The following is a 12,438-nucleotide window of genomic DNA, read 5'->3' on the forward strand; positions in this document are numbered from 1 at the left end:
AGTCCAAGGCCGTACTGGAACAAATGTAGGTGGTTTTGATTTTACTAAAATTAAGAGGTTTTAGGAATGTTTGATTTTATTTTTTTTATCTCTACCTTCTTTGGCAAAGATTGAAACCATCATTTTTGGCACCGAATCTAACACAAGGTGAAATCAATGTCCTAATATAAAGAAACTACACTTGAAGGGGCTCCTTTACTCTTGAATTTGGCCTAGTCACATATTAAATCTGCAGATGCTTTGGCTTTATTGAGATTTTGGCTTGTGCTAGCTTACTCTGATTTAAAAGCATGCTTGTTTTTCTGGTAAAGTCTCATTTGGAGTAGCCAAGTTTTCAAAGGCAAAGTGCTCAGGACATTATTAGAACAACTTCTTTTAGTGTTTCATCCTGAGGATCCCAAGTCAGCAGCTGCTATAGTCTTTTCCTTAGCATTGACACTTTCCAGCTTTTTCCACTCTCCTGATAGCATTTCCTAGTCTGTCATTCAGACAGTCGTCATCTTTAAAGGATGTTTTCAACCTTTCCATACTCACGCTTTTCTCCCACGTAACCCTGTGAGTTTCATTCTTCCTCATACGCTATGTTTTTGCTCAGAGGTATACAAACCATCTGTGCCTCTAATACAACGTTCTTAAATAGCCTCCAGGCAGATCTCTATGGTTTTTAAGTATTTCTCTTTGCCCTTCAGCCTGCTGTTAACCATTTTCCTCATAGTTTTATAATCTGCCCTTTTAAAGTTCGTTGTTACTGTATTGTCCCTAAGGGAACAACTCTTTCATGACATCAAAACTAGAAGTGCGCAGTGATCACCGTTACCCCACAGAGGCTTGACAACACCTTCCTCTAATAACTTCTGCCTATTACAAGGTAGTTCCCTCTTGCCCATGGCCTTAACTAATCAGGCATTGCACTGAGGACTGCCATGGGAGTCTAGGAAAAGGAATCCTTTGCCATATGGACTGGAATGGCACCAAAGCCGCTTTACATCTCCTGATAGAAGAAAAACTGATTTTGCCAGCTGTTGCTTTACCTCCAACAACAAATAAGAAGTGATAGCGGGGTAAACACTGTAAAATTGTCTTGTGTAATTTTCCTGACCGTTCCCATCCATTTTCCCCAGGAGGAAATTACTTTGCAGGGGCTGACTCTGAGATTGTATAGGTTCTCAAAATCTTGACAAAGTCTATAGGAGGCTGCAGTCACTCACGTAAAACCCTGTGGTGTCTCTCCCCTGGTTTTAATAGCTACCCATGCAACTGCTGCGTCTGGAATACTCTCAGGGCAGTGGGGCGGAAGGGGAGGTATACAACACAAAAAACCTCTTTGCAGATGAACACCTTGCTCTAGCAATGGGAATAAAGGGATGATACTGAAGAGGCAGCTGATACACCAGCCTTTCTGTCTGCCGAATGCACAAAGGATTGATTTATGGCATCTTGCCAGGACAGAGTGCTATAGGTTATTGACCAACTTCAATGGACAAACACTTGCTGAGACTGCATATCATACTTTTTGTGCTGTACCAAAGGTAATGACTCATCTTCAGGCATGCCTGACGTCCTTGAGAATGCAATTGGCTCTACACAGCCAAGTGAAGCATTACTTAGTTAATACACTACAGCACAAGGAAAACAATCAGCTGAAACGATGACACTGCTACTTCCTGTTTCATTATAAATCTGTGCTTTTTAACAGGATTATATACTGAAGCACAGTAAAAGAAGACATAAAGTCCTGTGATGAAACTTAAAAAATGTGTAATTAAAACAGCTAAATACAGGCTTCTTGTGCTCAGTGTCTGCAAAACACAGCCTTTGATCCTCCAAATGATATTTCCTGGAAAGTGCCGGACACAAAAACTATCAGAATAGAATTCTGACTCATCCCTTCCTGTTTAGGCTAATTAAATGAACATTTGCAATACAACAAATTTGTTTTTATTTAAGAAAAAAAATTAACTCTACCAGACAGGCTAGAAATACAACCAAGGGTAGGAAATTCCTGGGGCATCTACCCACACATGCATTTTCTTGCCCATTCTGTCCCTTGTCTTTGCAATTTCTATCTCATAATGAAGCAATCTTGACAATTCACCTTTGTTCCTATCATTTAGGGAAAGATCCTATTTCTTCTAAAAGAAAGGTGACAGAACATCTCACCTTTCCTGATGACAACCAAGCACCTTTGCAATGTAAAAAGCCTCCACGATAAGCATCCACTGCTGCAATTCTACTACAGTTCACCAGGTTTGTTTCAGCTTACTGTTCAGCTAAGAACATGTGCTAACACCATCATTGATAAATGTTTTGGAGTCTTAATGAACTGAGAAATTGCAAAGATTTTCATAAAAACTGCACAAGATTTCCCATAGTAGGTAACAAGCCTCTGTTACTTTCACCTTGCTTCTCCACAGAGTTTCTCTCACGCTTAGCTGAGCAAGCTCCACAAACCCCCCCCCCCCCCCACATATATACAGCCCCCACAACAGGAGAGGAAAAGAACTGGGGGTGGGGGCAGGGAAGAGAGAAAGAAAAAGCCAGGAGAGTTGTCCATTCCAGTCCTAGTCCCATGTTCCATGTACTAACTTTAGCTTCCCCTTTATTATAAAGCTCTTGCAGTTATTATTTTTCCATGGCTCACTGCTTCAGGCAGGCGATTGCTTAAGACAGTTTCACATTTCTTTCCTAAATGAACAAGTAATTGTTCTCTTGAGTCACAGGTTTCACGGTGAGTTGATGGCGTGTGTGATTTTCCTGGTGTGTCACATTAAGAACACTGAATTTTCAAATGACTACTTGACTAAAATGCTTTTGTGCATCACTCACACCTCTTAAGAAATATATCCAATTAGTTATTCTTAGGTGAACTGGGAGTGAAATGCAATGCATACAAAGGTCTCCTCCTGGTCAGAACACTACAAATCACAGTCGGAACAAAGGAAAGAAACTGGGTTTCCGTATCCACCTTTCTTTCCCCTGCTGTGCTGCCTGAAGAACAACATACCTTTCATTATATTCCAAATAAACCCAACTAATTTATTTGCATTCCAGACATTTGTCATAAAGTTGTAGGGCAAGGAGCATGATTAAGCAAAAGTACTGCACCCAGTATTCTGAGGTAACCCTCTGTTAACTGGACTTCACTCTTCCAAGTCTTTCACTAGAAATAGTATTTTTTGTTTAAATGCAGCTACTAAACAGATTCAGACAAGACCTCAATCTTATTTTGAACGTGCCAAATAAGCTGCATATTTGGGAGGCCCTCTCTAATTTTAAGGTAAATCCAAATCCCTCTGATCCTTGGCAAGCATTTATCTCTTGATAGCCATGTCTCCTAAACTGCCTCAGCTAAAGTGAAGAAGCTTTCGGGCTGTGCAAGAAAAATGTAAAGCAAGTATATTTTTATGCTGACTAAGAGAACCAGAAAAGTTTAAGCAGTCAATTGTTAATCCATTCTTTCAGATGAGTCTCAGCAGGTCAGAGCATTTACTCAGTTGTTGAAATATGCCCAAATATTCCTTCAGTATACCATAACGCTGCAAGATCTCTCGCAAGTGTATATATAAGTTTTTTTTAATGAATTGAAAGAAGTTTTAAGTATACAAAATAAATGGAAAGATTACTCCCTGGCAGTATTTGATTCTGTATTTCTTCTTCCTACATTTGATTTCCTTTTTTATATATGCAGAATACAGGCAAATCATGCATTTACAAATGTAACATCCTCATGGGAATAATCAGGTGGTCACACTGCACCTCTCTGGCAGTTCTAGTATCAGACCAGTGCTACAAGACTTTAATATCCATTTATAGGTCTGGTTTAAATTTTCTGAAAGGACCACAGACCTATTCATTTTCAAAATCAGGGTAACACACTCACACAATTACTGTGAAATAGTATGCGAACTTGCCTATGATCCCATGCTGCAGGAACTTGGTACAGACAAGAGACAGGTAGCAGTCACAAGCGGCTTCATTATCAGGTGCCCAAAAAAATCCCATTTTATGTACTGAAATTTTCATTAAAATATCTTTGGACAACTTAAATAAAACATAATTTATTGCTTAATACCAGATTAACAAACTAAAACCAGCTGTTTCACACAGCAACTTCAAATTTGCTCCTCAATGAAGCTTTACAGCCCAAATAATTTTGCATGTCCTGTCACACAGCAGAAGAACTGGTTTCATTGCCTCATACCCTGTAATTCTGTAGCAGTCTCAGGTCTTTCTTATGTATGGTTAAAGAACACACCATAATTCCAAATAATTTAAAAGTCACTAGTCCCATTTCCACCACCTTGTTCTCCCCACTCCCACCAGCTCTCAGTGTTATTTTCAATTCCAGCACATCCTGTTACATAAATGGTACAAAAACGGTCACTTCCAGTGTACTGTGGCATAGGCAACTGAAAAAATTTAAAACTTTGTATCACAACTATAACATTTCTTAACTTAAATTTCCTGTTTACAATTTCCTACTTGAAGAAAACCAAAATAATGCTTTTCCACCGCTTAAAAATGAAATGCATTTTTTAATAATAAGCTGTTTGAGATCCCAAATAATTATGAACACATAGGTAGCCAAGTGGAACAAATGTACTTTAAAGAAAACCAACCCACCACCAAACACTGAGCCCATCAGTGTGATAAACAAAGTGCACAATCTCCAAGGATTTAGACATCTTACTTTTGCATCAACTATAACCAAAATTTTAATATCTTCCTAGCACAATCAATTCAAATGAATTTGATGCTTCTTAGACTGCATTCACCAAAGACAGGATTAAGACTACGTGATTTTAGCAACTGCAGGCTCGCTTACTGCAATAGCTCTTTGCAGAGCCCATCTGCCAAACCACATATGCAAAAGTTGTGCAAACTTCTGTTAAGCTATGAGACAGAAAACTTCAAACTGTATTTCACAGCAATCGGGTTTCTCTCTCCTGAATGTCAAGCCAACAGTAACAAGTAAAAACACACAACTGTCAACTAAGGCCAGTATATAGAGAGGAAATACATTTTTTGTAATGGAGGACATTTTAAAATGTATTGATTGAAAATTTATATAGAATGGACATGTACACGTATATTTTGCTACTCATTTGTGACCTCAAATAGCTTTTACATACATGGTTAAATTCTCTTTTAAAATAAAGACATGACATACTGTTTGTACAGTTCCATCTAAACTGCAAAGACTTAGCTCTTGCTAGTTTTATATTATGTTTCTCTTGTTGGACTATAACAAAGTAAGAGAAGACTCAGATATCATGCTTCATTTTCTAGGAAAACCTTCAATCTTACTCAGATCCCTAGAAGAGTAATTAAAATATATATAAAAAAAATCACAACTCCTAATCATCATTTTCCTCATCATCAAATGAGAGAAGACTGCTATTTTTTATTTGCTTAGCTGTACTCTGAGTAGCTGCTTCTCTCTTAGTTTTCTTTGCCTCTTTCATCTTCTTACTTGAACTTACATTGAAGTCCAAAAACTTCTCTGATGAACGTTTGGCTGGTTTCCTGAACATAATTTTTCCATCCACAGGTTCTGGTTCACCATCTATAACAAAGAGAGTAAAATCAGAACTCATCTGCACGTGTTCACACATTCTACAGACCTTCACTATTTTTTTTTCTTTTTCCCCAGAACAAAGACCAGCAAGACCTCTGATAGAATACCACAATCATGAAAATATATTTTTATGGCCACAAAGTCTGTATCAATTAATGTCCTTCATGCACACATATCTGCCCCACGGCAACCAGCCCTGGAAGATAGTTCTGCAGTTCCATTAGAAATGGGTTCCCACTAACCAGAAGAGACTAAGCAGTAGAGCTTTTTTCCACACAATCCAGCTGCATCCATATATCAATATGGAGAAGACAACTTCACAGGATCCTCTAATTCCACTGCACTATTTGTAAAGTCCATGACAACAAATGCACTTATGTCATGATTATGGTGTTGCTTTTAAAGAACAAAATGGCACATATGCAAGACAAAGCTTTTCTTTTTCTTCTTATATACCCTCTCCTGCTGAGACAGCTAAAAAGATCACATGGTCATAAACCTGCCTTTTGTCATCATATAGAATGAAAGTTTTAGGGTTTATTTTTATCTGTAAAATCACCAAACTATTCCAACTGACTAATTCTGCTCCTCTGTATGTACTAAAGCAAATAATTTTAAAAACAAGACAAGACCCTTATAGGATTATTAGGCAGAGGAGGAAAGCTACTGCACAAGTAACAGCATCAGGGCAATATTTCTGGAAAAAAAACTGTAACCGTAAAGTCATGAATCAGACACAAAGGCTCATCTGCAGCAGTTTGCAATTTTTGTAATGTATATGTGACAGGATGTTAAAGAGCCATAGGTTCTGTGCAAGATATTTTTCCTAAAGTACTTTCATTAAATTCATTATTCAACAGAAATTTCCTAACACTAAGTATGTGTTTGACAAGACTATTTGCTATTTAATTATAACCAATAAATATCTTTTGTCTTTAGCACAAATTCTTTCCTCTATATACAAACATTATAGCAGAAGACTAACACTTCATCGTTATCATACACAGCCCTGGCTGAAATACTCTTCAGTGCATACTCCAAACAATACCACTATTAAACCTGATGTCTTAAGGGTTGTGTGGTGCAAATGAAGACATCAGCTTCATTAGGAAACTTCACTTAGAATTCCTCAAGTTTCAGAGACCCTTTTTAAGAAGAAACCTAGCTTAAAAAAACTAAGCACCAATTCCGTCAATGACTTCTGTAGAACGCACGCTTCTGCACTGGTTTATGAGACAATGCTACCATGGAGAAAATGGTAGTTTCGTTGGAAGAAAATGTCCCAGGTTTCAGGGCAATATTTCAGCAGTGGTGCATTAGAAAAGCATTACAGTTACAAGGAACTACCAGCAATAATAAATTGTAGATATGAAAAGCGTACTTCTCAATGGATCCATTTTGAATTCTGCACGGAAAGCTTGGGTGTTTAGATGCTGTACATGTGATACAGCAGTTTAGGAAGTGTCTACCACAAATTCTGGGAGGGAAAAGCGATTATTTCTGAAAACATGTCACACCCAACCAATCAAAGTGCACTATGTATCATTTTTCTCAGAAGACGGGCCTCCATTTTTTGACTTGGAAGTTTAATATCAAATAATTCCCCTTCCTAATTGTTGCTTAACTACAATGTTTATTTGAAAATCCAGCTCTTCTAACTTAAACAAGATCTGAGGCACAATATAAGCCAAATTCTGGGGGGAAAAAAGCATCTATAAGAAAAATTTCACTCGTGAACAGACCCAGCTGTGCATGTACTTGAGCCAGCGCTGTGGTTTAACCCCAGCTGGCAATTAAGCCCCACACAGCTGCTCGCTCATTCCCCTCCCCAGCGGGATGGGGGAGAGAATTGGAAGAGTACAAGTGGGAAAACCCACGGGCTGAGATAAAGACAGTTTAATGGGAAAGAAAAGGAAGAAAATAATGATGATGATAATAATAATAATAGAATTTGAATGCACAAAACAGGTGATGCACAGTGAATTTGCTCGCCACTCACCAACCGATGCCTAGCCAGTTCCTGAGCAGCAGCCCCTGGCCAGCTTTCGCCCCAGTTTATATACTGAACATGACATCACAGAGTAACGAGTACCCCTATGGCTACTTCAGGTCGGCTGTCCTGGCTGCGTCCCCTCCCAGCTTCTTGTGCCCCTCCAGCCTTCTCGCTGGCAGGGCCTGAGAAACTGGAAAGTCCTTGACTTAGTATAAGCACTGCTCAGCAGCAACAAAAACATCAGTGTGTTACCAACATTATTCTCATCCTAAATCCAAAACACAGCACTGCACCAGCTGCTAGGAAAAAAATTAACTCTACCCTAGCTGAAATCAGGGCAGGCAGGCAGCATACAGACTGTACATAGTACCAGTATAGCTGTGAAAATAGGACAACCAGCTACTGCACAAGCATGAGAAGCAACAAAAAAATTGTCACTGGACACTCCTTAAAAAAGCAATTACTACATTTTCTTAGAATGATAAACTGAAAAACAAAACCACTAAAAATGTGATGAAAGCATATCCACAAAATAAATCATATAAATGGAAGTCAGAAATTTCAATTTTACTCCCAACTCTCCGGCTACACACATTGTGAACTGCACAAAATAACTGCATTTTGTCTACCAGATAGAGAAACTTATACGTATCATTGTAATATGAATTTAAATGCCTAATAAGAAAAGTGCATAAACAGAGCAAAGCTCAAAAACTCCACCAAATGGCAGCAAGCTTAGCTCTGACTTCCAGGGCCTCAATACTATTTGCAGATCATTCTGTATCAAAGGGAAAGACTTCAGCTCTTGGCCTGGTTAAACACTGTCAAAACTGCATTATATGCTCAAGGACATTCAGCAGGAAGCCTAGGCCAAGTTCAGAGAGCTACGATGTGTTGGCAGTGCTTGACAAGAATGAAGCAGATGAGGAAACACAGTAAGCCTAGCCTTACCTTAGCAACTTGTGGAAAGAGGGAGAAGAGAGAGACTATGCTTTTTGAAAGAATTTGATGTAGCCGTTCAAGAAATTTGTTAAGATTGTCTTTTCCAGCTGGTAAAAAAACTTCATCCTTGCTCATTTTCCCAGACTCTTATGTGTCAGTTGTCTTTTTTGTTTGTATTGATGACCTCCAAAAACTGACTTGTATTAAGCAATGCTAAGAAGAGACTGAAGAAACAATTGCAGTGTCGGTAGTTTTTAAAACAGAGCCCTGATAAAAGACTGTATGGAAAGCAGGATTTCTGATAAACACACTGAAACACACAAAGCAAAATACAACCAACATAGAAGTTTTACAGGAGAAATAATACAATCCACTTCTGATAAGAGTCAAAAAACTCACTAGCCATTCAAATTCAGACTGTTCTTAGTCATTGCTGCTTCTAACTGGACCAAAAACCTTTACACTGGTTGAGTAAGAGGGGCACAATCAGACAACGAGCTGAAAACTCACTTCACAAGTGACATCAATTTATGAAGCCACAAATTCAGAATTTTTTTTTCTTCTCTTTTAATTGCAAGTTATACATTACAAGAGAAGTAGAAATGAGGGTATGAAAAAGAAACACTGCTCTTCAGTTTACCTAATTTTTTATTTATGTAGTCAGCAGTACCATTTTCCAACATTTTCTTGTCCACATGGGTCAATGAGGCAACAACAGGAAACACAAAATGCCACTAAACTGACAGGAACAACAGGAGCAGCACAAACAGTATTTCAAGATATATGTGTATTTGATGATACAGGCTGGAAAAAATTTATGATAACCTGGCAAATTACTTGGTGGTTTCTAAGGTTAGAAGTTCAGGTCAGCCGTTTCAGATGCTCCTTCTAGTATTTTCTGGCCACCCATTTCTATGCATGCCTTTGGAAGCATTCACTACAGGAATTCTGCACACTGGTATCACAAAGATAAAAGTCTTGCTCAAATATTCATTCTCAATCATTTATGAGGACACTTGAGAAAATTTTTGTTACTTAAATACTGTAAAATTAGCTTTGATTTAGATTCCTGCTGTTCACATGATGAAAAGCAGCATGAACTTTGTGATACATATCTCATAAAACAGCTGCTTAAGCTAAGGAAAGAGGTCCAATAGCCAAGACAGCACAGACCGTATTCTCCTTGCCTCTCCTGTCTCTCGTGCTCCCCAGCCCCAGCATATTGAATGAGACAAGGACAATATTAAAAGACTTCAAATGACTAAGGACACCTTCTGCCAAATTGGTCATCTGCATGTATCAGAGTGTCCCAGAGGCCAGCTGAACTAGAAAAGCGGTAGAAAAATCAATTCCATAGATTATAATGAATGCTGGGATAAAGTATCTTGCAGTAATTGCCATCTTTTCTTTTGTGCCAATTTGATTTCTCGTAAGACCATTTTTCTTTGTCTCCAAACCAACAGTAACAATTTATAAAATGCTGCATAAAAATACTAAATAAAACGACTGTTGATAAACAAATGACTTTTTTTTTTAAAAAAAGCTTCTAAGGCCTCCATGGAGAAAAGTATTTCAATATGGAAGGTGTTTTCCCATGTAGGAAAGGTTCAGTCCTAAATAAAAAAGTTCCCTGCGACTATACTGGCAAAAGCCAGCGTACAAGCTTCACTGAATTTTGTTCTGCCTTAAGAAGCAACTAACGCAGGTAGGACATTAATCAGCTTATTTTTGCCAAATCAATGCAAAAGTGTTACTCATCTGTAAAAGAAAATGCAAGTCACAAGAACTGCTGGTGCCTCAAATAAAAAAAAAAAAGCGTAGCCGTGTCAAACTGGTTGTAGAAGAAAATGAAGGAGAAAGGATGCAAATGAGATATGGAAAATCCTAGAATAACATCCCAAACCAAAGCCTGAGGACAAGGACTTTCAAATTAAGACCATCACTACAGATATAAAAGAGGAGAGGGCAGAACCTCCAAACTGAGTACTTCCCACGTTTTGAAAAACTAACAGTTTCTATTCACAACAGATTAGCAGCACATTACTTATGATCTATCAAAGTGCAGCAGCACTGATGCATGGTGGAAAGGAAGATTATTGGCTAGAAAATTTACTTCCCTGCTACCTTTTCAGCTTCACGTCATTTCACTAATGATCTGATTTGGGCTATGTGTTATGGTCTAGTACCCATTAAATTAATTTCACTTTCAACTCTGGGATAAAAATCAAAGTAACAAGAAATTTAATCAAACCATGCAGCATCAAACTTTCTTTATACTTCCCATTTTCAGAACTGACAATTATCCAAAAAAAAAGAAACACGCTAGTTAAAACTCTCTTTATCAAGCTGAAAATAAACAGCTGTCTAAATACCTGCCTCTGACTAGAAATCTGAATTTAAATCTAAACATCAGACTGACAGTGCAAAGATGGCCAAAGACAAAAAGCCTTCAGCAGGCTGTAGCATCACCCACACCTTCACTGATAATTTCAGTGTCCCGTCCACAGCAGAGCAACAGAGCACTTAATCCTGTTCATTCCTATAAACAAAAAAAAAAAAAAAAGGCCAAGACCTAATGCTGAAAGTAAAGGCAGAGAGGCAGAGTAACACAATAATGTAGAATAGAGGGCAACAGCCCCTAGAGCCCAATGATTCAACACTCCTGCTACCTATTACTGTGGATTTTTTCCTCCAAATCCAAATTATTAATGAAGGGGTAATAAGCAGAGGTGCCAAAGTCCTACAGGAACTCAATCCCACCATCCTCACTACATACAATTACGTCTTAGGAATATCTTTTTCCACCAAAGTTCAGTTACTCTATTAAAATACACTCCCATTTCATACTGTGTATTCAACTTGGTAGCTCTTTTGGACTTTTTTCACAGCATTGACTCCACCTCAATAGATTCTCATGGACAACTACTTCTTTTTGCCCAGACTTACAAAATATTTTTTCCTCCTACTGTGATCATTCAAAATTCAAGTTGCTTATATGAAAAGGAAACCAATTCTCAGAAAGAATCATGCCATTTCTTTCCAACAGGTTGAAATTTCTCCCAACACTAGGAGGGTGATCCCACTTTCAAAAGAAATTATGTGACAGCTTTACAAACTGCAACACCAAGTAAGGAATTACATTTCAGTAACAAGAGAGCAGGAAGTAAGCTGGAAGTGGAACACATTTTCTCAGAGGAGTTCAAGTTATATAAACAATGCTCAACCCACTACCTGGTTACACCAGACATATACATAGGTTACACCTACCTATCTGCAGAAACAAATCAGATTTAGTTTTATTCAGCTTAAAGCTAACCTACATTATAAAAATTAAGAATTTTTCATCAATCCGCTCTTCAAAATTGTAAGATTCTCAATGTATCTTCTCCCACAACTATTACTTTATTTCTTCATTTATACTATGTCTGCCATTTAATTTTTAACACATACTTTTACACAGGGACAGCACAAACCTAAATTTTCAAATCCAAATGGCAGAAGAAGCCAGAAGCTGAGGATGTTGTATTGATAGCCATGTGCTAGTATCTCAATCTGCTCTAAACTCAATTTACAGCCTTTGTAAGTAGCCACAATGGCTAACCAAGGAAAAGGTCCACAGCTTTTATGAATCACCTTTATATTTGATACCTGTGAGGTTCCAGTTCTATATTCTTCTCAAGACACTTCAACTAGAGACAGTAATAACTACCTTTAATCTGTCGTCTTCTGTTAGGAAAACATAAAAATAAAGCTACATTTCATCACACTATTTGTGAAGATGGAAGTTTTTGGACTCCCAAAGCACTTGCATCAACCATATCTGAATGATGAATACTGACAGAAATTCTTAACATAACTGTATTCATCAGCTATAGTTTCACATCTTTATTGTCTAACTGCAGCAACCTCTCCCATACCACTTCCA

At 38.0% G+C, this 12,438-nt stretch overlaps 1 protein-coding gene across 13 annotated transcripts in view; it reads right to left on the reverse strand.

Moving 5' to 3' along the window:
• The window catches only part of KIAA1143 (KIAA1143 ortholog), a 67,440-nt gene that overhangs the window by 52,138 nt on the left and 2,864 nt on the right, over window positions 1-12,438 (reverse strand). For 12 of the 13 annotated variants that reach the window (XR_008747290.1, XR_008747289.1, XM_055804464.1 and 9 more), the window contains exon 3: window positions 5,484-5,566. Coding sequence is in view for 11 of the 13 variants with exons in the window: in XM_055804464.1 (XP_055660439.1) it covers window positions 5,484-5,566 (83 nt within the window). In the remaining 2 variants the exon portion in view is untranslated. Of the gene's footprint in view, window positions 1-3,555; window positions 5,567-12,438 lie in introns of those variants that run through there. The other variant, XM_055804465.1, reaches the window with a different exon arrangement.

This window comes from Falco peregrinus, chromosome 5, assembly GCF_023634155.1.
Source record: "Falco peregrinus isolate bFalPer1 chromosome 5, bFalPer1.pri, whole genome shotgun sequence".
NCBI lineage: Eukaryota > Metazoa > Chordata > Aves > Falconiformes > Falconidae > Falco > Falco peregrinus.